The sequence below is a fragment of the Nilaparvata lugens genome, chromosome X (assembly GCF_014356525.2).
Source record: "Nilaparvata lugens isolate BPH chromosome X, ASM1435652v1, whole genome shotgun sequence".
NCBI lineage: Eukaryota > Metazoa > Arthropoda > Insecta > Hemiptera > Delphacidae > Nilaparvata > Nilaparvata lugens.
In genome coordinates, this window is record NC_052518.1 from 72,612,631 (window position 1) to 72,640,386 (window position 27,756).

The following is a 27,756-nucleotide window of genomic DNA, read 5'->3' on the forward strand; positions in this document are numbered from 1 at the left end:
ACACATCTTCAGTACATTACAACAGTTATCTGACAATATCGATAGGGGAGTTAAAGAGAAATCTATCAATTTGGAGAATTCTCTACATGATCTCAAATCAACAACAGAGATATTCAGATCACACTTGAATATGATAATAAAGTTGACAAGAATTATTTGGATGAGAAATTGAAAGTTATCTCAGACAAGATTAAAGATTTGCAAGTATTAGATAGAAATTATCTAAATACCAGATTGAAACAGCTTAGCACAGAACTTTTTACTAGAGTAAATGAAACTCATTCATTATTGGTTGATAAGGAATATTTGGATAAAACTGTGCAGGCATTGAATAACATTGTTATAACAAAACAAGAGTTTGAAGATTGATTATCCGCAATGTCTAATACGATAAAGACAAATCTTATGGAGGGGATTGAACAATTTGTTTCAAAAAACGATTTGAATACATTGCTAACTACATTTAGCGAAACTTATGTATTGAAAAATGATCTGAGTATTGAAATGCAAGCATTTATTAAGAAAGATGAATTATAAGCTACAGTCAAATCAATTCGTGAGGAAATAGCATCTTCAATTAAAAATACTGAGAATGATGAAGTGACAAGATAACAATGTTCAGCCGCATTCACCGATTATCTCACTTTATTTATACATCGAATAGCCTACCAAATAGTTTGGAACTATGCTAAGGTTAGCTTTCATATGAATTGGATTGAGGCAAAACAGCATAATTTGACAGAAGATCAAGTAGGTGATTTAATTACTGATAAAATGGGTCTCAGTATCTACGGGAATGTTCTAAAACCCTAAAGTTAGAATCATATCAATCTTTAACTGATTTTCACTATGCGAATTGCTTGGGAGAAATTTCATGAGAAATAGATAGCTACATTCTATTTCAACGTGAGAGAGTGTTCACATGCATTTTTTCCAAGGTGAAACAAGATTATGCATGAAACGTGTTAATGGTCGAATTTGAGATGAATTAGAGCAGAGATGCATTCATCCTTGTGAGCTCTATGAAGTAAAATTGCAAAACGTGCCAATGATCGAGTATTGAATTAGACCGGAACCGTATTCGTCCTTATAAGCTCTGTGAAGAAAAATTGCAAAACGTGCCAATGCTTGAGTATTGAATTAGAGCGGAACCGCATTTGTCCTTGTAAGGTCTCTGAAGTGAAATTTTGAAACATGTTAATCATCAGCCAAGAGGAGAATTGGTGTGTAATTATAACGTTCAAGGTTGTCTCACGGTAAGCTTGTATATGATTGTAATTAGTATATCCTTATCTATAAATGTTGCTACATAGTGCTGTGAGATGAGTGAAAACTACAACAAGAAATGACAAACTTTGATATGCCAATGTTTTTCAGTTTGATTGGTTCTATGTTAAGAATGTAAGATTTGGTGAGAATGATTTAATTTATATCAATATAAATTCAGAAGACAACTTTGAATTCACTATTATTCTTCCAAAAGAATATTCAACTGTGCTGAATACACACACAACATAAAGAGTTTTAAAAGGAAAAGATGGGAATTGATTGTTACTGCTGGACATGTATTCTTGAAAGAATGGTAAAATCTCATCCTAGTTGTCAAGTACATCTAGAATTTATGACAGTAAGAAGTTTGTTTTACTTAAATCTGGCAGAAGTTCGTTTCACTTAAATCTGTCAGTAGATTGCCTCTCTCTCTCACACATATCTCTCTCTCTCTGCTTTAACATCAAATAGACCATGACTAAATGTAATTGAGCATGACTGAATGTAATTAGGCATGACTATATTAACTAGAGCATGACTAGAGAGAGAAAGAGAGAGAGAGAGAGAGAGAGAGAGAGAGAGAGAGAGAGATTGATTGATTGATTGATTGAGTACTTTATTTATGTAGATTACAATATATACTGGCTTATACACTTATATACAATAGCTTACAATACAGCAAAATTATAGATGAATTTACATAATATAGACTAGGAAAATAACTATAGAACTGTATATGATATGAAAAAGCAATTTGTAATATAATAACTATAGATAATAATCATATTGTTATGCATCTACATAAATTGGCGGAGCTTTGGACATATCAATGTCCATTCTTTGGGAAGAATAATAAAAATATCCTCCCCACTAACTCTCTACCAAAACGTTAATTTCGTTATTTAAACTAAGGATTTATTTATTAATGGAAATATTGTAAAAGTTTTAATCAATATGAATATTGGAGAGTGTTCAATATGAATATTGAATAACATGAGTTTATATAATATAAATATATATACAATTCGTACTATAACATGGTTTTAAGGTTTATATTGGTGGAATGGGTGAGGGATGGTTGTCATGTGATCGTTCTAGGGCGAGAGAGAGAGAGAGAGAGAGAAAAAAAGTATCATCGTTATCATCTTCTTCTTCTTCTTCTCCTTATTCTTCCACCTCTCCTTCTTCTTCTTCTTCCTCTTTTTCTTCTTCTTCCTCTTCTTCTAGAGAGAGAGTGAGGGAGAGCTTCTCCTAAGGAGCGTCAGAGGGGGCAGGAGAGGTGCGGCAGGAGCAGGGGTGGTGGGGTAGGATGGGTGCGGGGGGAGGGGGGTGTGTGGGATGGGTGCGGGGGGAGGAGGGAGGGGGGAAACTCGTAAAAGCTTCCCAGTTCCCGTAAATAGAGACTACTGATTAATATAGTCGAAACCGTTCATGATCTGGAAAGAAAGCAGAATCTGGAAAGTTAGCACTTCAACAACCCATACCTCGCTTATAAGACCACTTAAAAATTTCTGTTGCCACTTTTTCTCACTCATATAATGATCTTAACAGTTATATTGGAAAAGATTATCCAATTTAAGTAAAAAAAAGTTTACCGAACAAAAAAAATTAGATCGCCTTGAATGCATCTTTGAACATTTTCTCAAATTTTTCAATACATGTTGATAGCTGCTTTATTATTGGACATAATCAAGTTTTAGAATAGGAAATTTAAAAATGTTTGGTAGAAAATTCTCTTTTTGATCAGCACCAATGATCGTCTCCATGAACGACCTCGCCATTCAGAATCATATCCAATGAGAAAGAAATTGAGATGATCCTTTTTATAATTACACTGTTTATCAAAAGCTTCTATAGATACATACAAAATTGAAACAACAATTAATTTGTATTTGAATCACATACAAATCAAGCTTCTACAAGCTTGTCTCAATTGTTTTCAAGTCTCTTTTCCAATTCATAATTGACCGAGCGAAGTGAGGTCTAAGATTCAAGTCGACGGTTTTGCATTCTCTTTATGTTAATATTTATGTTCCGCAATTACAGCGAAACGCAGCAATAGATTTTTATAAAATTTGACAGGTATGTTCCTTTTTGAATTTCGCGTCGACGTATACATACGGTTTTTTGAAATTTTGCATTTCAAGGATAATACAAAAGGAAAAGGAGTCTCCTTTGAACGCCAATATTACCGTAAAAATCAGACTTAAGAATTATCATAAATCAGCTGTCTAGTGGACTATAATACTACCCGTTCAAAAACATCGAACATCTTGGAAATGTATCTTTCCATCATCGTTAGTATAAAGTTGACTATAATACTCCTCGTTCAAAAACATCGAACATCTTGAAAATTTATCTTTCTATCAACCTTGTAGACAGTTGCAGCCAGACCTGATAACAGCGCTCACACTCACATTCCGGGACGACACGTCACGGTACGATAGGACAGAAAGCTCTATGTTTATTTAGGATTTTTTCTAGTCATTTTAAATTGATAAATTATTTATTAATTTTTGAGAAAACATAACAACAGGTCAATGTAACTTACTGAGCGTGAGGTCTACTGTTCATAGAACTACTAGTACATTTGCTTTAACCATGGAAAGGTGGAGAATTCCGTCAATTTCGTGGAAGAGTAGTTCGTCCAATATTCGCCACAGTATTGGTGCTGATCAAAAGGAGAATTTTCTACCAAACTATTTCCTATTCTAAAACTCCATTATGTCCAATAATAAAGCAACTATCAACATGTATTGAGAAATCAGCGGAAATTTTCAAAGATGCATTCAAGACATTCTAATTTTTTTTGTTCGGTAAACTTTTTTTATTTAAATTAGATAATCCTTTTCAATATAACTGTTAAGATCATTATAAGATGAGAAAAAGTGGCAACTGAAATTTCTAAGTGGTTTAATAAGCAAGTTATAGGTTGTTGGAGTGCTAACTTTCCAGATTCCGTTTTCTTTCCAGATCATGAACGGTTTCGACTATATTAACAGAACTTCTCTTAAAAATTAAAAAAATGTACAGTATCTTTCCAAACTAAAACATTTTATTCCCCATAAATAAAAAAGTAACATTTTTGTAAATTCGATAACTTGTTTATTTTGGCAAAAATCGCGAAAAAAGCATATTAGAACAAAGCCAATGATATACTGAATGTATTAAAAAAAAAACTCCAATGGAAAATTCTAAACCGTTTATGATCTGGAAAGTTAGCACTTTCAACAACTCATAACTCGCTTATTAGACCACTTAAGAATGTCAGTTGCCACTTTTTCTCACTCTTGTAATGATCTTAACAGTTATATTGAAAAAGATTATCCAATTTAAATTAAAAAAAAAAGGGTACCGTAACTTAACTAAAAGTTATTTTTGGTTATTTTTAGTAAACTGAATAACTATCTTAAAAATTGATATTTTCAGAAAATTTTGGTTTTACTAGATCAACAATACCATGAAGAATCTATCCTCTAAATCTCATGGATTTATCTCTTACCGAATTTGAAATGTTCTGTCCCAAAAATTTAAACTTTAGGCGCTCATATCTCAAAAAGTAAAGATCAGAGAAAAAATGTTTTCCTGAGAAAACTTTTTCATTTTGATAGCTTGATGTTATACTAATCGAAAAACTTTGAAAAATATCACGAGTAGAAAGTTTATTTTTAGCCTTTGCACAGTTTTCACAGTTATCAACTGTAGCCCATTACTTAAGGAATGGGCTACAGTTGATAAAGTTAAAATGGGGGAAGTTGTAGAATAATGTATCCTCTCATATTCCCTCTTAACTGTTATATTGATAAAATCACCATTTAAAAGTTACACCCAATTAAAACTTCCATTTTCTTTATTGTTCATGATAATCCAACATAATCAATAGCCTCTAAATGAAGATTGATTCAAGATGAAAATATGTCTTTCAATTTAAATTTTGGATAATTAAATCTTATAGAAGCTTGGTTGTTGTATCTCATTTATCCACAACTATAAACATTATAAAGTATTTCATGAGATTAGTTTCAGGGTTAATTTTGCTACATCAAAATTTATTTGTACAACACTATATTGAACATTTACAATAAATTATTCAAATGGTTGAGATCTCAAAAAATGAGCCTTATCTTTCCTCATCCAATGACGAGATAAATATATTTAAACAATAGTTTAAGAAAAATGTCCTTTCTCAATCATTTGAATATCAAAGCGTTGATAATAAAAAGCTTGTATGATAAAAAAATTGTATAAATTTTGTATAATAAAAAGCCCAGCTTCGATATAAGAATCCATACTGGTGGCGATGAAAATGAGTTAGTGTTTTATGACCAATAAAATTCTTCGAAAAGGTAAGATTATTCAATGCATAAAAATGACTATACATGTTTAACTGAAGTTGAAAATAGAACTATGAAGTAGAATAAAGTGGAATCATCTATTTACAATACATTATTATTGCAAGGCCTATTGGCCTAAAAGGCCTATTGTAACAACATGTCATACATTACATTTATGACAGAAAAACGATCTATAAATTTAATTATTGAAATAAGTTTTTAATATAGTATTAGTGCACAAAGGATCAACATAGCTGCAGTTTCATGATCAAATCAAGTCTGTCTAGTATTACATAATAATGTTGCCCAAAGTCCAGTTGCAGAGTCAGTCCTTAACCTTCGACCAATGACGTGTGAAATATAACTGGAGCAGAAAATCGACAACGGATTCTTACATAATGCGAAAGACAACTTGACAACATAAAAAAATGAATAATAAAAATATTGAGACCTGTGGTTATTCATGATAGCTTACACAAGTGGTACTAATAAATCTACATTATCTTGAAAATGGAGAGCTCTTATTTTAAATACTTGTATTTTCAACCAATTTGCATATACACACAATTTTGTATGGATCGATTAATTTTCTTTTATTTTGACAAAATGTCGATTTCTGGCAAAGCTAATTTGATCATCAAGCTCTCTTTATACAAAATTTATAGGGTTAATATAATATCAGTGGAAGTTCAATAATCCCAACTGATTTCGTCTAATGTTGCATTGTATTTTTCAGTAAATTCAATAAATCTAGTAGAAACATTATAGAGATTCATAGATTTATGATGTCTCATAAACCAATGAGTTCCTATTGCAAAATATTCATGAAATTTAGGCTATATTCCCCGTGTATATATGGTATTTGATGGATTTTATAAAATCAGCAAATCCACTTCAAATTATGCAATTGACAAAATATATTAGGATTTAATCGATTTGCAACAATTATAATGTTGATTATGACCAATTCAAATTTGTTCATATTTTTCTATTCAAAAACTATTATTTCTAACTCGATCTTATTTCTTTCACAAGAATACATAATCTTTTCATGAACCTCGGAGCTCGAATAGACTTGGAAATATTTCAATGAAAAAAAAACATTGGAGATTTAATAGTTGTGGAAGGGTAGACAGGAAAAAAATCCATGTTATTTATTTAAAAAATTATATTTATTTAGCCTTCGTTCGAATTTAAGTTATTTGAAGAGTTTTAAGTAAGTTAAAGTTTCAACACAATATTTATTATAAGAGATTGTGGGTTAGTGTACGCCGTCGAGTATAAATATGCATATATTTGACATAAATACAGATACTTTTCTAGGTATAGTAATTGAAGCAACAACATATTAAGAAAATAAGGCAAAGTCATAGGAATCAGGACATTTACAAAATCTATTGTCACTAGATGAGGAAAAATAACTAGTAATATGATAGTTGACAATAATGCCATAATGAGGTAACGTGGTGAATATGACGACATGTGTGCAAAGTACCAAGTTCCAAACAAATGCATTTTTTTTTATAACATGTGAAACTGAATGATCAATGAGCAAATCAAGGTACCTTACGGCAACTATATCTAGAGATTAGAATATTTTATTACCACAAAAGCTGGCACTGTCTTCTTAACGAAGTAGGAAACTTCTTAATAATTGTTCAGAATAATAAATGTGAATAATACTATACAAAAAATCCAATTTGATATTCTCATGGAATCCCACAAAAAATGCTATCGAAATACATTGTATAAAAATATCAAAAACTCAATTGAAATGGTTCATTACAGATGAAGGAAATTAGGCATATTAATTTCCTATAAGAAATGAATGATTTTTTTGACTTAGTTGAGAATCGTACCAGTTCGAACACTTTTCAAGTGAATTCATTGAAGACATGGATTTAATTGAATTAATGCCAGATTTTCAACCCATGTTTGCCTATAAGTGTAGATAATTGATTTTAACGACTTATTGTGGACAGCATTCTACAATAGAGATGAAAACGCATAACTAAGCTAATCAAATTGAACTAAGCTACAATGATAAAAGATCGAATAAATGGAGGAAATATCAAGACTATATTATAAATAGTAAGCATCACTTAAAATTTGGCGTTATTTTCTATATCATTAATCTAGATTTTTTTATGAAACTGGTGTTGCAATTAGAAACAGAATATAACAAATATATATTCACCTATTTATATAAAAGTAAATTGTCTATTTTCTGGATACCAAGAATAATAAACAAGTCTCTTATATAATTTGCAATAGGCGTTATTGGTTATTTCAATTTTACAATTCTGTTTCTTTAATGAAGCGTAATAATAAGATTTTGCAAGGTATAGAATACATATTAGTACATGACGAAAATGCACAGTCGTGTCAATATGACTTATTATTCCTTTTACACTTCCCTATGGTAACTTATCCAGAATTTATAAATCAGGTACACTGGATTTACATAAAACCATGGAATTCAATGTTAACACAGTTAAATATGCTGAAGACATAACAATAAATAAAAACAGTCTACATGGTGTTGTGAAACCATCGATGGGCTCATAAAGAGCTCCAAAAAAATTCTATAGAAGTACAACGATATGAAAAAGGGAAGATCGAAAGATGCAAGAGTAATAATTATTGACAATGAATCACATGATGTATAATTCATCACATGATGTGAATGAACGCTTTCCACTGTCCGTGATGATCCTCCACAATTTTCTGTGAGATTATGCAAGGAAAACAAGTAAATTCAGATTGAAAATATCTATCGTGAATACACTTGTTGGTCTTAAGCTCTAAACTGAGCATTTGAGACTATTATTCAATCGCGGAGCTTGAAACAATACTCCAGAAGATAGGTACAAGTAACACAATACTTAACAGAACAAGTCAAATACTGGCCTATGCGGATGATGTGGTGCTGATAGCAAGGAATCGCGATAAGTTGAAAGAGATTTTCAGCACAATGAAAGAGGAAGCAAGGGAGCTGGGTCTGGAAATTAATATTGGAAAGACTAAGTATATGAGAATGTCTGCAAATGAAATAAGAAGGCACGTAGACAACTTGATACTATCAGATGACTGCAGCATTGAAGGTGTCAGTGAGTTTAAGTATGTTGGAGTTACACTGACAGCCGACAATAAGACTAGCCAAGAAATTTCTAGCAGAATTATGATGGGCAATCGAGCGTATTTTGCAAATCAAAGGATTTTTAAGAGTAGAATAGTATCAAGAGCAACTAAAGTGAAAATGTACAAGACGTTAGTCCGACCGGTTGTGACATATGGAGCAGAGACATGGACACTGCTGAGCAGGGATGAAAGAGCACTGAAGTCATTCGAGAGAAAGATGTATCGAAGGATCTGTGGACCACTATGTGATGGAGGGGTTTGGAGAAACAGACATAACAGCGAAATCGATGAGGCTATAGGGGAAGGAGATATTGTAAGATTTATTAAGGCAAGAAGGATGGAATGGCTTGGACATGTGGTGAGAATGAATATGGAAAGGACACAACTTAGACTGCTGGATGGACGAATGATGGGGACGAGAAAGAGAGGAAGACCGAGAACGAGATGGATAAATGATGTGATAGGTGATCTGCGTGTGCTGGGCGTATCCAACAACTGGCGGCAAAGATCATAGAGAAAAGACGATTGGAGGCATTGTGTTGAGGAGGCCAAGGTCCACCCAGGACTGTAGAGCCAACTAAAGTAAGTAAGTAAGTATTCAATCTCGGAAGAACTCGAACTGCTTAAAGTAGACAAAAAGTCTTAAAACAGTTCATAAATCAAAGTAAAGCAAATTCGATTCACTTGCGAAACAATAACTAAAATGATGGATACATGTTGCAGGAAAGATGAAAAAGCATCAGTTCAAATGTCATTATCATATGATTATGAGATTACTGACTGGAAGAGTAATTCTCTAAATATTAATAGTACTGATATATCATCAAATTTTTAGCAATAAACACACCTAATCAGGTAAAATATCTCATAAAAACGTCTTCCATAAAAACTTCCGAGTCGGAATAAAAATAATACTGCTATGTAAGATAGCTTACAAACATTCCAAACACCAGAAAAGTTTCTAAAATTATCTGTTGGATCTGCCACAAAAGCCATAATATTTTATAGTGGCTTTTATTTCTACGAACCACAATGCAAATTAAATTCTAATTGAATGAAATAGATGAAGATTATCATTTTTATTTGATGAATAAATATGGTTTCCACCTTTGCAATCTAATGAGAACATAAGTAATGTTGTATATTATGCTAGGAAACTACAAACATGTTATATTATTAATATAATATACTTGTATAATATTATTATACAAACATATTATTATTATTATTATCATCATCATCATCATCATCAATATGCACTTCATGATTACCGGAACAAGTTATTGGTGCAATTATTTTTCCAGATACCAGTATCCATAAAACCCCTTTAAATGTATATTTATTTAATTTCTAAAATATATCAACGAAGAGAGCACTATTATAAATTATCATGCACTCGAAAAGTTTAATGCTGAGATACACGACTAGGAATGGAACAGAATTTCACAGCCTAAGAACAGACAATGGGAAAAAAATGTCCGTTTTGAAGTTCATTGTGAAATACATACATGGACATAGGATTCAAGACAAAGTTTTGAAAGTTAATACCGTTTTTAATAATTGAATGTAAAGTAAGATTTTAATGTATCATGTCAAACGTTCTCATACCTGACAATATAATAATTATAAAATAATTGCATTTGTCCTCTAGAACATGAAAAAACTAAAAAAAATAATAAGTAGAGAGACTCAATGGCAAGTGGAAAACTAAAACATTATAAGAGACAAATATTATACAATCTGATTGACGTAAAATGAGTTTCTCGAATATTTAAGATTAACATGAAGCATTAAATAGAATATTATTAGTGACAGCTATTTTATTGAAAACATTGGTGGATAGATATTCGAATAAATTAGGTTTTGAACAATAATGATGTATTTTTTAGATCAGAAAGATAACTGCAGTAAATTAATGTTGATATTTTATTCAAAGAATGAAATAGAGCTTGGAATTTTATATTACCGACTGTCTAATTCCAGCAGACCTACCCATCCCTATTATGCATTAGAAAATTTGAACAACCTTTCCAAAAATCCAATACTGTATGAAGCGTAATATCGTTGATATGAGTTAGCCATGATACGTGAATCATGAAGCAATGTTAATTATAAAAAAGTGGAATATGATAAAAATAAAAGAGCCATAATGTATTACTTATCAGTCGATTAATTTCTGCTACTTAAATGATTAAAAATGATGCAAGATTAGTTTATAGAATTGAATAAATTCAAACTAAAAATTCTTGTATGGTTGCTCATTACATTGCAAATGTAGGTACCAAGTGTGATAGGTCTCATATGTTCACTTTAAGACTATTCGATGAAGAAATTATTGAAAACAAACTCGCATTGTGGCTCATTCTTACATTCCATACTTATAAAATGACCGTGTATATATTAAATACGTGGTATAAATATACATACCAAATACTGAACGATTTTTAAAATAGATTCATCGTTAATGTAACAATGTTTGAGATAATATTATGATCTTATCCACATCAGATATTCTTCATTCCATGTATAAAAACACATTTTCACAAGATTTAATGCCACATTCACACAGCTAATATATATTATTGGTGTCAGAATGCGAGAGCCAAGGAGAAAGCACTGCCTTTATTCGCATTGGTGATACCGATATTGTGCTGAATATAACAATAATACAAGGTGTTCTTCAAGTCACATTTATTATGAACAAAACTGTCCATGAGAAATATGATTTCAACATCGTCTAGTATTACGTTTTATAATGCATATTTATAATTGATCATTGTTACTAAATATTGTCACAACCACATTTATTATAAACAAGGAGGCTTATAAAAAAGTAATAAATGACGTTCATTTTCGACTTCAATTATCGTGGTGAGCGTTCATAATACTGATTATTGACAGAACTGGCCACTGTCACAACCACATTAATTATCATACATTTTTAATTATCTAATGGTAATGTGGTGCAGAATTTGTGTAAATACATTCAACACACATCAAATATATAAATAAATAGTTTATATTACGATAGTAAAATACCTTTCAATTAATAAAAACTATTATTTTTATAAAATAACATACTTTCTTAAGATTTATTGAATTTTCTGTTGTTACTATGCCGTGTTTGATCATACCTTGGTATCAGATCATCTGCTGGAGGTGGTGCTTAATGTTTTGAAACGCGCCCGTTCAAAAGAAATATATGAACTCTTGTAAAAGTAAAATTCTCCTTATTAATATTACAGAATATAAAATATATTGGCAAACATTTCACAGAGCATAAAATGATAAAGAATAGTATTTTGTGTAGTATGGAAAAGAATAGACATTTTCATGGATATTCTGATTCTTCAATTGATATTGGTAATTGAGGATTTGTAACTTGGCTAAGGAATAATTGATGTGGTTGTGATTTAACCTGGTATTACCTACTTTTTGTGCTATATTAAATCACTGCGTGATAAATATCATGAACGAATCAAACATATTCAATAAGAAGACTTGAAAAATGTCCTAGACACAGCCACTTATTTTGAAAGAAAAATGTGGACAACCACATTTTTGCAAAATAATTATGGAACTCACTTTATTCTATGGACAAGCACTTCTAATTGAAGGACAAACACTTATTTTATTAGGAATGAATGAACACTTACTCATTTTATAAAAAAATAATGAACGTCTATTCATTTTATAAAACTGAGCAGACAACTACCTACTTATTAATGATAAGTATGTGGAAAACTACTCATTTCATGATAAATAAGTTGACGACCACTTACTTTGATCTATAGGAATCAATGAAATGTGACAATTTCAAGTCCTCCAAATGAATATCTACCACAATATCACCTATGCACTCTTTACAAAAACAAGACTGGTTACAATAAATGTGGTATTATTGAATCAACGCATTCAGACACTACTCTCTCCATGACCCACAAAAAGTATCGGATACATGAACTTGTTCTTATCATTATCTTCAGAAGGAGAAGCGTTTGAATGCTCTCTACTAGAGAACTCTGACTCCCGTTTCAAAGAATCCCGGAAGCCAGATATGTTGCAAGTTAACTTTAAACTCTGCTCGATGTCTTCGAGAAGGTCGATCTCTTCAGTCCATAGCTGCGGAGGTCTATCGTCGATCTGGGGTTCGTGAACCTCGGCGTTGACCAGGACAGAGTCGGTAGTGGTGGAAGAGTTGTTTTCTTCCTCGACTTTGGTACAGCTGGCCGATTCGAAACTGCCGCTAGAAATGCTGATCTGGCCGCTACTACTGATTCCCTTCATGAGAGGAGCGAACCGCTCATCAGAGAGTAGATGCAGACTGCTGAGTAGTGGTGATGACTCAGTGGACTCTGTCACCACCTCGGGGAAGACGCGACCCCATCGCTTGTTGTCATTGTCACTACCGAAACTCTCGGCACTGAAAAAACGATCGCTGCTACTGTTTTTCGAGGCGGTAGCACGGTGGGGAAACCTCAATATTTTGTGTTCATGACTGACCATTGTCACATGCTGACCTGTCACCATGCCACTTGCTCTAGAACTAATACTTGAAACCTCCGACAATGACTCGGGTGTAGCCAGAGGTGCCAATCCGAACCAATCGTCGTGTATCAAGTCGATTTGAGACGAGTTTTGCGGCACAAGTGATGCGAACTCCCAGGGAAGATGTTTGGAATCAGCGGTGCTGAGACTTTCGGGGACGGCAGTTGCGGAGGCGGAACACGGCTTTTGCTTGAGTGATGTGAAGCTGGTTTCGAGACAGAGACGATGCGGAGGTGGGGCTGGCGGTGTAGTGGTGCTAGATCCCGCCAGAAGATGGCAGTGCTCGGCGTCCATTGGCGGCTGATTGTTGTTGTTGTTATTGTTGTTTACCACACGTTGAGGCTTTGCAGGGCCCAGGCTTGTTATAACCTGCAAACAACAATTAATTATTAGGCCTATAAATAATTTTCTGTTATCGGAATGATTTGTAAAAATGATATTTTGCAGAATCTTCCTTGAAAAACCATTAATTATCATAATTTGTTGATTGAGTTGCATTGTGAATAGGGATGTCAATCCCGGGATGACGATCTAATTCTGATACATAGAGATCCCGGGATCACGTAATGTCAATCCCGGGATTTTCGGGATTAATAATACCTATATAATGTCAAAATTATGCATCCAATAGTGATTCAAAATATATCCAGTGATAAAAATAGGATATTCTGTGATTATAAATGTTGTTTTAGTTAATAGGCCTGTTCCACGAGATGGGAGACGTAGATCGTGATGAACAGTGCTCATCTTTTTTTACCGAAATACCTTGAGTCCAATGGTGTCTTTTACATGATGATCGCGCGCCAGGGAACGGGTTGTCACGTCTTTTCCCGTGGAGGCAGGCCACCACCTCTTTCACATGATGATTCTACATCTCCCGCGTCATCACTTTTTCTCAAAATATATCTTTCTTGAAAATTAAGATAGGAGAATTTTGAATTCGGATTTGGATTCAGTGACCCAAACAGGTCTTAGGCCTGAATCACGTCTCCCATTGTTAATCATATTCCATATTTCGCGTCTCTCCTGTGTCTTTTACATGGGGATCCTACAATTCAGGCAACGTTTGCTCATAGTATGACTAACTTTTTTCTCAAAGTCTAACTTCCTTAAAAATAAAGATAGGAGATTTATGATTTCATATTTGGATTCAGCGACCCCAAATTCTGTAAAACGTAATTATCATTTTCGAGAATACCCGAAAACAAGTAAGTTATGGCTGTTTTTAATATAGCTTTCCATTATCATATAATTATATAGTGAAAATGTAGTAAGAAAATAAGAATATTCTTGAAAATGACTAAGCAAGCGGCGTTTAAATTTAAAATTAGCTCATTAGCCTTTAGATTAGATGGTTATAGTATTGACAAAAAAGGCCTCAATCTACCCAGGATGGTTATAAGCCTATTTTCAGTTCTTCAAGATTTCAGTACCGGTACGTCAAGTTTTCAGGTTTTCAGTATGCCAAGTTTTCAGTTCGTCAAGTTTCCAGTTTGTGATACTTTGCTTGAGAGATGAGAGATGACACGACCAGAAGAGTTTATTTGAAATATAGACATGCTGAATACAAAAAACATATAAAGCTACGATTATTTACGAAGTATTAATACAGTAGATTGATTATTTGCTGATTTAAGAAAATTTGGCCCCCACTATATATGAATTATGTGTCGGGATGCCATATCAGTCGTTTTATTGATGGGTTATTGTCACAAGACTCACCCACATCATGGAAACAACAAGTTTAGTAGCTAGAATTGTTCATCAAATCAATAATTTACATCCAAAATATGAGAATTTCATATAGAGAAAATATTGGGATAATTAGCTACAACACTACATGTACATAAGTTCAAGTCATGCATATTACCTTTTTATGTTCTGCTTGAAAAGGTTGAACACGAGAGTAACACATAATCGCTCCAAAAACGTCATTTCTCAAAAATCGTCAATTTCGAGTTATGACCTTTTCTGGACTCACCAGAATCTGTAGTTTTTTTGAAAAAAATATAATCATGAATCCAACTCAATTGAGAACCGCTAGAGAGCAGAAGTGTCGTTTTCACATTTTTAAACACATTATTTTGATTTATGACTGTATAGAGATAAAATGGAAGGCTATTGTGAATGCTTCATATTGTTTTGTGATGTTCTTGCAATGAGATAGAGATAACTTGATTTAATCATTTCACACTTTTTCAAAACTTGAATTTATAATGTTAAACGATTTTTGAAAAATTGAATATTTCTGTCAGAACATGATCAAAAAAAGTATGCTGTGGAACAAAATACTTGGGTTGAATCAATTAATTTTTAATGAGTTTTATTCCCAATTTCAGACTTTCATAATGGTCTCCTGAGAAATAGAAAATTTTGAGAAATGACGTTGTTGAAATTGGTGAGCGATATATGGATTGGACAAATGGATAAGTACAGCCCACAGTATCAACGGTATTATCCTTATGATGACTTTGTACAGCATCACTTGAAGCATATAATATGAAATTGAATGTAGTTCAGGTTAAGTCGTGATCACGTAAATGTATATCGCGTTATTTTATAATATAAAAGTAAACAAAATGTAGATCATGGTGAATATTTATTCCAGCTTTGTAGAGAGAATAAGCTTCAAATTTTCAGACATTTACTAGATCTATGAATAGAGTATAAATTATTTTTATTTCTTCAAGGTTCAAGTTCAGATTTCAAAAACTAAATAGCGAATAAACAATTAAAAACTTTCCTAAACTCAATTTCAGCAATATAGGTTGTGGAACAGGCTAAGCAGAAACTTTTTACTGGTTATATTTTTCCATGTTTTTTTGATTTGTAGAACTAAACAATTCGAAAAACTCAAAGTTATTTTTGGTAATTTTTTGTAAATGAAATGACTTTCTCAAAAATTGATATTTTCAGGAAATTTTTGCTTTATTCAATCAACAATACCATGAAGAATTGAAGAATTTATTTTGAAAAAATTTCATGACGCATCTCTTACCGAGTTTTGAAATGATCTGTCCCAAAAATTTAAACTTTAGGCGGTCAAAATATCCCAAGAAGTAATGATCGGGGAAAAAATGTTGCCTGAGAGAACTTTTTTAATAGCTTTCTTGATAGCTATGATAGTACACAAATCGAAAAATATCACCAGTAAAAAGTTGTTTTTAGCCTGTTGCACAGCCTCAATTTGACAGATTATTATGGTATTAATAATCAAGGGCATTGGATTGATTGATTGAAAAACAAATGAATACAGAATAAGAAAATGAATCAATGGATGAATAAAAAACTGATTTTGTCAGAGTGGTTTTTAGTACAGTATCAGACATTGAACTTTGAATTGATTTGGATACAAATAGATTGAAAAAAAAATGGAAATAAATACCAATAGTTGTAGTCTTGCAGAAAAGACAAGATTTTTTCTGGGGTTAGGGAGTAAACTAGAGTGAGAAATATATAATGTAAAATTATACGGTCAGTAGCATAGTTACTGTTTGACAACCGTTTGACTTGCTTCGGCAGTACACATACTGAATTGGAATTGACTGTACAGAGTGCCTGGAAAGTACTTTCCCATGTAAACCAGGAGTGCTTTACATATGTGAGCAATTTACCTTGTCTCCTCCTCGTCAATTTTTTCTAATGGAGCAATTGGGTGATGCGCTTGAATTGCTCCTTTCTTGTGACAATCAATCACCTATGAGAAGAGAATGGAATGTAACAGAAAATACTAGAGCACTACATAAGATATGTGCAGATATAAAACACAACACCAACTAATAAAATATGAAGAAGTTTTTTCAATTTGATAAAATTTAAATAATTTTCCTAATATGATTATACAGGCATCAATACGCAGCATTCACATTCATGTCATGACCAAAAGCTAATAAAGTGGTATCAGCATAATTATAGATAGAGTAATAGCTTTTCATCTGAATGAGTAAAATAAGGGAAGATAGATTGTTGACTTGAATATATTGAGATATTAATATTATAATGAATGCAGTGGAATTTCATGGAATTCATGGAATATGATTACTACTTTCATCAAAACCTTGATATGCCTAATGATGAAAATTGTAGAATTTTATTTGATGCTCGTTGAGAGCATTCTACTGCATATTACCTTGCGACTGGGAATGAGAGACATATATTATTTATCGAGAAATGTTTTTCAGATCCTAATTATTTTCTGGAACACATAAAATTTCATAAATCAATGTGGATGACGATGAAATTGAAATGTTGCCATCTCAAAAGTGAATAAGCTATTAACACGGATATGTTACAAAATAAAAACACATTGTCATACAGTAATGTAAAAAAATTAACTATCAATTATCAAGCAAAGGTTTTAAAGTTGAATTTTTAACTTTATTAAGTTTTCATGATATAGCATTGTATTACTTATAATTTTTGTCTTAATCGTAGTATGCTATAATATACAAAACTTTCATTCTCAACTCAATGAAAATGTCTATTTAGATCTTTCGAGTTTAGACCACAGTACGTGTTAGATATTGAATGAATAATACTCTTCATATCAACCAACCATCTTTATTTTAATACATTCAAGACTAAACTGTTATTAACGTCCTGGTAACTAGTGTATTGGAATCATATGATAATAATAATTATCATCTGTAACATCTCCCTCTTTAAGACTTTATATTAGTCATATATTATCCTATATTCCCTTTTTTATTTTTCATATATGAATTGTGTCTCTTCGCTGAACACCGCCATTATTGTTTCTAACCAGGAATGAACGTGGTTGTGATAATTTCTCAATTGTTCTTCCTTTTTCACATTCTTTGTTATGAATATTCTGCATATATATCTCCTCTCCAGCTACAAAATCTTCGGTGTTTTTAGATACATTACGATCATAGTAAAGTTTTTGAATCGATTGATTCTTTGCCATCTTGTCGATTATCTCATTAGGTACAATTTTTGGATTCGATGCGTAATGTAGTATAGGAATCTTGGTTCTTATATGTCTGCTATTAAGAAGCTGTGAAGGTGTATATGCCAATCCAGCTACGGGAGCATTACGATAATTTAGTAAATACAATTCCAAATCTTGCTTGTTTGCAGCTGCATTTTTAAACATTGTTTTGAATATTCCAACTGCCTTTTCTGCTAATCCATTTGATTTTGAATGGTATAGACTTTGTTTTCTGGTTAGCAATTTGTAGATGTCTATTGTCATGTTTTGTTTAGGCTTACAATATTTCTCCAAAACTTCAAGGATTGAGGTAACCATTTCAATGTCGTTCTCCCCTGATAATGTGTTGTACAATTCAAGTCCATCAGGTCCCAGTAAGTTTTTCAATCTCGCTACTTGTATTTCTCGAGATTTCTTAACAGTCTCGGTAGCAGTCAAATAAATTGTTACTTCTTCTTTGAAGTTGGCAAAATTATTTGCGATATCCCCATGTATAACTAGCATACCTGGTTTGTTGAATTCCATTTTCAGTTATGAGCTATTACTTCTCACTTGAACACTTAATAATTCAATTATTCTTGTTTCATTTTATTTTCGACTGCGCCATGTTAGATATTGAATAAATAATACTCTTCATATCAACCAACCATCTTTATTTTAATACATTCAAGACTAAACTGTTATTAACGTCCTGGTAACTAGTGTATTGAAATCATATGATAATAATAATCATTATCTGTAACAGTACGGAAAACTATAAAGAGTGAAGCTGTGGAAAGAAAAAAGTTCTATTGAAAACTGAAAACGGGAAATCACATACGTTTCGAATTAATGTAGGAAAAATTTCATTTTGAAAGTTACCATCCCACACATGATCTTAACATGTGTTTAAAAAGTTATTAATTAAAGTAACAAACTTACCAAAAATGAGCATTCAGTCATTGAAATGGGCTCAAATAATTATGTTGAGCGGAAAAGATAGTTGTAAAACGAAAATAAACAGAAAATGATGAAGTAAGGTAGGAGAGTCTTATTTTGAAATATAAGATTTCCTACATTTTGGAGGCTCGTCCGGGATTGAATTAAACGGGAAGTGTATTGTGAAAAAGTGAAGTGAAGATATTTTCCACAATATGTCCAAGAATCTACCAAGAAATTCACCAGGAATCTTTTGGCGACGCTTACAAGAGATACAGGCGATTGGAGTAAATGTTATTTTAACCAGGTTTATATTATTTAAAAATTTTAAGAATTTTAAAACAAGATTTTATGAATTTCAATTTCTTTTTCGGATTAATGAGGAATGATTTCAATCAAATAGACAAACTGGGAATTTATGACTCAATGCAATAACGGAATAAATTTAGAATGATCTGACTCATTGTGAAATGGTTTCAAATATCAAAAGTTGTTCAATGACAATGCCAAGATAAGAAGGGTATTTCTATCTCTCGACCTAGAGTATCAGAGATGAATAGTTGGAAGCAGCAGACCGTCGGAAGCAAAATTGCTTGGTGCCTCAAGGAAGTTACACATAGGGTGTGTGCACAGGTAACTGCCTAGGGTGTGCAGGTTACGACCAACGATCTATAAATACTATAAACTGGATAGCGAACAGAGTAGGCTTTGCCAGCCGAGAAACGGTCCGGCGCCTTTTCAGCCATCCCCTCCACAAAGAGGCACATGAGTAGCCTACTGCCAGCCAGAGGCCTATGAACCATTAATAGCTTTAATTGAAGCTCCAAAGGTCGAGCACCTTACAGGATGGTTCCTACATGTTCTGCATATAATTGCACCAACAGATTTAAGAAAGGAAGTGATATCTCATTTTATCAGTAAGTTGAATATATTTATTCTTTTATGTAGATTGAAATACCATCATTCTAACTATTCATTCAATATTACTACGTTTCATATTATTATTACTATTCATTCTTCATGTTCTACTATTATTTTTTTCTATACCGAGTATATTCTGTAAATAGTTTATTTTGGCTATTGAAAAGAAATAATTTATTGTCCATTATCCAGTCATAGATTGTTTGATAATTATTACCAATTTTATTTTCCAGATTATATAGGAATACATTTATAAACTTGCTGCACATATGAATTAACTGCCTTCTAACCACACTCAATCAGTGTGCTTAATAAGTTTGATACCGTAGACATCTATAACACTTTTATATCATTTGATTGGCTCTTTTATAACAATATTATCGGGGTACCGAGCTTCGCTAGTTATTTATTTATTGATAAACAGAACACAATTCTTTTAAATGATTGGGGAAGGACTAACAGGCACAGCCCAAAAGTTTCTTCCCCAAATTTTCATTTATACACTATAAATAGTCCAATAAGTAGGTTATGATCCACACACCTGAATTTTCAGTCCAAAAATTTGAAAACAGAAAAATTCTAATTTAGGTAGTTTACATCCAAATTGAATAACAAAATAACACTCACTAATCACTTAAAACTGTAATAAAACTGATTAGGTACATTGAACTAGATAGATTAAACTTTATATTAATTGTGAAGTTATTTAAATTTCATTGACCAGTATGATTATATTATTCATTCCATTAATAATTACATTATTCAAATTTCATTTAAATTGAATTGTAGATTACATGCTAGATATATGTACTGCAAACACAAAATATGATATGAAGTGTTTAATTATTGCTTGATAAATAAATATATTAATTCAGAATATTACATATTTTGTTTTCAAATGCTTTGTGTGTCTACAAAGTTGCCTTTTTATCAATAAGTAAGATTATTGAGAATATAAAGCGAATTTTCGTCAAGAAGGGTTTGATAGTGCAATAGAAAAGCAAGGGTAGCCTTCCAGCGCTATGCCTTTCTTGCCTCTTGGTGATGGGGAGAGAGCTCAGCCCAGCCGGACCGGTTCTTTTAGCATGCAGTACGCTATCCAGTTAGTATATTCATATAGATCGTTGGTTACGACATGCATAAGTGAGAAAAACAGGAGCAAGTGAGAGTGTCACTAGCTCAAATGGGACTCCTCAGCATTTGACCGAGAGGAAGCACAGCTGTCCGAAACTGCAGAAGCATGGCTGTCTGGCAGAGAGGAAGCGTGGCTTGTCTGGAACTGCAGACATGGAGGTCTGGCAGAAAAGAAGCACGGCTGTCCGAAACTGCAGAAGCATGGATATCTAACAGGGAGGAAGTGTGTCTGTCCTGAAGCATAGCTGAGCGGAGTATTGTTTAATTTAGAGGTTTGAGAAAACATTGCTGGAGCCAACAAGGTTGAGGATCAAATGCTGCTATATCTAATTGTTTAAGTTTCATTGGAAATCAGAAGAATCCAAATTGTTTGTTTCACTTGGTGAAGGTGAATGTGTGGCTTGAGGGCAAGCCAACTCATCAGAATGGCCGAATTGTAGGGAATATTTCATTTTGAAAGTTACCATCCCACACATGATCTTAACATGTGTTTAAAATATTATTAATTAAAGTAACAAACTCACCAAAAATAAACATTCAGTCATTGAAATGGGCTCAAATAATTATATTGTTCGAAAAAGATAGTTGTAAAACGAAAATGAACAGAAGTTTATGAAGTGAGTTAGGAGAGTCTCATTTTGAAATATAAGATTTCCTACATTAATAATAATGTATTTCGACCACATTCCAAATCGATTCACGAGAATGTTTGAAAGACAGAGAATATTGCACTCAGTCATTTAAAAAAAACACGGAATAACAGCTTAGTAAATTTAAATATGATTGTACAGTGTAAGTTCGTTAAAAATAAAATTAAAATTATAATATTAACTCATATATTATTGTAACAAGTTGCTATAGTACTCAAAGTAATAATTTTTAATCATGTAATTTGGATAATTGCTATTGTGATATCTATGAGCAGTGACCATGCAAGAAAAATTAAAAATTCAATGGATAGAGTATCTGTGAGTAATTTATTTAATCTACATGAATGAATGTCAAGCAGAAAGTCACCTACAAAAACGTGCATCTTCTAACTTCGTTACCTTTCTGAGAAGATGAGAACATGAAGATCCATCAAGATCAGTTTAACCTGATTTTCACCTTGAAAAATGACGAAACATTATTATATTCATACCTTATTGAGTGCATCCAGTACTTTATCGGGCATGTGATCTTGAATCATGACTGGCGAAATTAGAACTTCGTCAAAATCGGTATTGTTTGCCCATAAAGCTTGGTAGACAGGATCATGTTTTTTCAAAACTTGTCTGAAAAAATAACATTTACTAATATTATAAATATTGACAACGATTTTTGAAAATTGTGAAATAGAAATTGAAAATAGCAGACAATAGGATTGACAATTAAAGGGGACAAGCTGATAAAAAATGTAATAATTGCTAACTCAAAATAAATTATCGTTAAGATGACATGAGACATATGGAATCCTTGTGGCTGCAACGAATTGAACCTATAATATTAGCAGAATATTTAAAATAGGCTATATTGGAACATTCATATTCAAATAATATATAAGAATCAGTGGTGGCTCGTGCCGTGAAAAACTGGTGAAGTGTTTTCTACAATATAAGCAACAATACCAAAAGAGGGGGTCCGGGCTTCCTCCCCCGGTAGAATTTAGTAGAATAGAAGCCCAAAATAAGCGTTTAAAGACCAGTTTGGTCTACTCACGCAAAGTAGGCCTATTCTTTGAATGTTTTCAACATCAAATCAAGAAATTTGAACATCTAATTTTTTCTTGTGAATATATAGTATCTCGAGTTTCTAAGAGTTTAAACACTGAATCATTCGCAGGATTCATAATTTATTATGAATTATATTGAATAAATAAATAATTTATATTTCAATTATCGAGCTACATAGTTAGCTACATACAATAGTTATTATAAATATTCACACGTCAGTCTATTCATTATCGTAAGTGTATTTATTGCATTTAGTACCTAACATAGCCTATTTGGAATATTAAATAGATAAATAGAAGGTAACAGGAACACAAAAGAAAATCCATCACCAAATCCATCACTAGCTGGTCCGCCACCAGGCGGAATATGATTGCTAATTTAAAAAAATTAATTAGCATCGAATAGCTTTGCATATAAAACATGGAAACTATCCTAAATACGGCTGGCCCTCATGTGGGAAGCAACAGTCAACTGATCACACAAGTACGAATCAAATAATCTGACGGGCTTCGAAGCTCCAGCCGCTAAACCTTCAGTTGAGGAATTCTTAGATAATAATAATTATGGTGCTGTTGCTGGACGCCGACCGTTGGCATGGCAAGGGAAGTCGCATGGCAATGGAATCAAGGAACGCTTCGATACAACGTATAAGTTAGATTGTATCGACATGTTGGGTGTCCATTGGTCTACTTGTCACCTCGGTATTTTGACCACAGGCGACAGCTTATTCCCTCGTAAATAGTTATTTGTATCTCTAGAGTGAAAAGTAATGCTTTTCCTCCCCGAGGGGAAAGTTTGATGCCCGAGGGGAAGCCGAGGGCAACAATTTTCCTGAGGGAGAAAAAGCATTTTTCACTCGTGATGTACACAACATTTTTTCTCCACCTATATTTATAGAAACTGCAAATCAAATAGTTTTAAGTAGCAGGTAACCCGTGCTCCGTAAGGGCCTAATTAAAAACTTGACAAACTGAAAACTTGACCTACTGAAATCTTGAAGAATCTAAAATACGCCTATAAATAACGCCTTGGTAAATAATAGTTATTTGTATATCTAGAGTGAAAAGTGCTGTTTTTTCTCCCTGAGGGAAAAGTTTGAAGCCCGAGGCGAAGCCGAGGGCAACAATTTTCCTGAGGGAGAAAAAACATTTTTCACTCGTGATATACACAACATTTTTCCTCCACCTAAATTTTCTATAAAAACTGCTAATAAAATAATTTTTAAAAACGTATGTGACCAAACAATGTGTTACAACATAATTTAAAAAGTAAACAGAAACAGCTGGCTTGTAATCACAGTTCTCCTCCGACAGCACTATCTGTCGGCTAAAGTTGTAACAACAATGACAGCCAAAACTACAGCTATTATGAAGTTCCCGTTTCAAATTTGATTAGTTAATAAGTAATATTCGTTGGCTGATATTTTGAATAACATGGAATAAAAGAAAAAATATATACATTTTTTTTAGTATAGTGATATGAAGTTTGTAATAATAATCTCAGCATACAAACCTAAATTTTATATATCGATCAAATGTCTGGTTGAGGTATTGAATTTAGTTGGTTTAATGACTACTCTATATGCTTCCTCATCTGAGCTTAGACCTTCTGACCTATTCCAAATGTACGTTTTTAAAATAGAGATGCTTCCCATGTTATTTAAATGGAGTCACTTTTACTCCCTAGGGAGTTTTTTCTGTTTTTTAGTACCGAGAGCGAAAAAGTGACACTTTAGTATCATGTTTCAGGGAGTAAAGTAAGTACTTTTGACAGTAGGTGGAGGAAAAGAATCTATATGCAAATTTTCAAGGTCAAACGTGATGATGCGTCATTCATGTATTTCATATTCTGTATGTGTATAAGCCAATACTTTCTATTATTATATTAAAGACAACTGAAGAAGACATAATACTTGAAAACCTCACAGCAAGCAATTTTTTCAATGCATCAATAGTATCTATTAGATCCTCCCCAATTTGAGTCAGGCAGCCTTCTGTTTCCCCAATTCCAAACAAAATACCTACAATATTCGTTCCACTCCGAATTTGTGTTTGATAGTACATTATAACTGAAGAAAATAAATTATTTTTCATTGTGATCTATTCATGTCTTTCTTATGAATTCCAATGATGCAGCATGAAACCCATGTCCATTTCATTTGCATTGGTTAACAAATTTTACATTGAATAATTATTTGATAAAATCCACGTCTAATTGTAATGAAAACAACTTCCTTCGAAAAATAATTTATAATAATACGTTTCGAGAAAAAAATTGAGAACAAAAAAATTTGGAAGAATCGGAATTCTACCAGTGTGTTCTACCACTACACCACGGCTACACTCAAAATTGAATGTCTTGTAACAATGTTATAACCTCCATATAAAAACACATTTTACAACAATGTATGCTGTATGAAATTTCATGTCCCTTGAATTAAATTAATTTGAACATTGATTATGGAAAATTTAGAAGGGAAATTGAAATTTGAGCTTTGAGATGCACGAGATTAATATTTTTAGAAACTATGCACAAAATTTGGAGATCTAAATCATACCTGTTTTTCCGGTATGTATTCCACAAGTTGACATGTTTTGATGTGAACAAACACAACCCTTATTATATAGATAACTCACGTTTGTGACAATGTTTTCTTTTACAACATGACCTAAAATCTAAAAAACAAAAACCGGTTGTCTGGCTGCACTGCCGATTGCGCTATCTATCAGCAAAAGTTGTAAAGTTGTAAGCTGGCCTCAACAATGGCCGACTCGAGTTCGTGCGTTTCAGATTTGAATCACAGATTATATTTTGGCTGGTATTTTGAATAGATTGAAATATTTTAAAATATGTATTCATCTTTATCGTCCACTAATATTAAGTATGTATATCATACAAACATATATTTCAAGAGTTGATCAAATTTCTGGTTGAGGTATTGAATTCAGTTGGCTCAAGGACAGACAACTAACTCTATTATGTTTCCTCATCTGAGCTTCGACCTTCTAACCTATTTCCAATGTAAATTTTTATATAATAGAGATGCTTTCCATGTTATTTTTTATTTCCATGTTATGGAGTTACTTTTACTTCCTAGGGTGTTTTTCTGTTTTTTAGTCCTGAGAGCAAAAAAGTGACACTTTAGTATTATGTTTTAGGGTGTAAAGTAAGTACTTTACACAGTAGGTGGAGGAAAAATATATCGCTACCATGAACTGGTAATTAAAGGAAACTATGATACTTGTAGATAGCTTAGAAATCAGGGTAGAATACAATAATATATAAATATAGGTGTAAATGAGTTCAGTATATAACTCAACGGCGCTTGAGGGTTTCACTTGGAATTCATAACCTTATTATAATATTCTATGGGAGAAAATTCATACACAAATGGAAAAAAACCAAATTAATTGTAGAATCTGACAAAGCATTTATTGGAACGGGTCCACTTCGATACTCGTTCCGTTATTCCGTTGTCGTTATTTTGTCCATGTACACTGTCCGGTGACATCACAGTCACGGTTACACTGGCATAGTTCATATTCAAGATTGTGTTTTCTAATATTATTCGTCGTTTCAATTTTAATATTTTACTATTCAATTTTTGGTATTTTATTTTGTCCTTTAGGCATCTCACTTTCAAGATAATTGCTACTTTTTCATCAAATTGTCACGAACGTTAGCTTACGTGTCGGGCATTTCCGTCTTGTCCTTTTGTTAGTCAAGCATTGGCTTGGCTTCTCGTCTTTTGATCATGTCTCGTCAGTGAGTGCACATCGTTTCTGGTTTACTTTTTCTTCATCCAAATTCATCTGGTTTACTGAACGTTTCAAATGTGAAATATTCCTTCAAATGAATTCTTCAAATGTATTCATCAACTGTGATTCAACTATTTATCAATTTCTTCGTGTATTTACGCTGATAGACTTTGTCAAAGTTCCATAGTGTCGTGTTGGCGTCTCTCGCCATTTTTCTAACAACATGGCTTCACCACTTGAAACTCAGACTTTCAATTTCATCATCTCTACCGTTTGGAAATTGATCTGAAAATTCCACAACTTGGAATTCGGATTATTTGTTTGGAGTTCTACATGTTCCTGTTCACATTCCCATTGGGGGAATTGTCTGCTGTGTTTGATGCTTCCATTTCGCCATCGCGTGGTCATCATTGGAGCTTGCTGCTCCTTGGAGTCCTCTGGCTTCACTTCCTGGATTTCGGATCTCTTGAACTTCTTCATGGTCCTGTTTGCATTCTCGCTGGGAGAACTGCCTACCGTCTCAGATGATTCCTGTGGCCATCATGTCGTTGCTTGCTGAACATGCTGTTCCCTGGGGTACCGTGGATTCCCTGCCTGTCTACCTGGTCGCATCTCTTTCTTCAAAATTTAACTCAGGTTACGGTACGTGAATCTTTTTATTCAATTTTCACTTTACTCATGTATTGCATAATTGTTCATGAAACAATTAACAGCGTGTCAAAACTGGACCACGTTGTTCTCTATTTCAAATTTATTTGTATTCAAGCAATTCAATGTTCATTCATATTATTTTTGTAGCTATTATTCAGCTTTTACGGCAATCAAAAACATTTAATTGTCCGTACTTATTCAGCAATCGAGCCTATGTACATGAATTCAATATGTTACAGTGTATGTCTCATTGAGAGCACTGTCCTACCATATTTCAAGGTTATAGAATAATTGTATTATTGATCATCTTATTGTTTTCAATTATCAGTTGGCTTATTTGTGAAGCATTTCAATTTCTAACCTCAAATTAATATTCTCATATCTGAATTATTGTATTGATGTCTAACTTGACATTCATA

General features: G+C 32.7%; 1 protein-coding gene across 1 annotated transcript in view; it reads right to left on the minus strand.

Moving 5' to 3' along the window:
* Positions 1-6,756: 6,756 nt before the first annotated feature.
* Positions 6,757-27,756, minus strand: part of LOC111045568 (diacylglycerol lipase-alpha) — an 82,779-nt gene continuing 61,779 nt past the window's right edge. The window contains exons 14-15 of the mRNA XM_039442039.1: positions 22,358-22,490; positions 6,757-13,661 (exon numbers count right to left, since the gene is read on the minus strand). Coding sequence (XP_039297973.1) covers positions 12,660-13,661; positions 22,358-22,490 — 1,135 coding nt within the window. The 3' untranslated portion in view covers positions 6,757-12,659. The remainder of the gene's footprint in view (positions 13,662-22,357; positions 22,491-27,756) is intronic.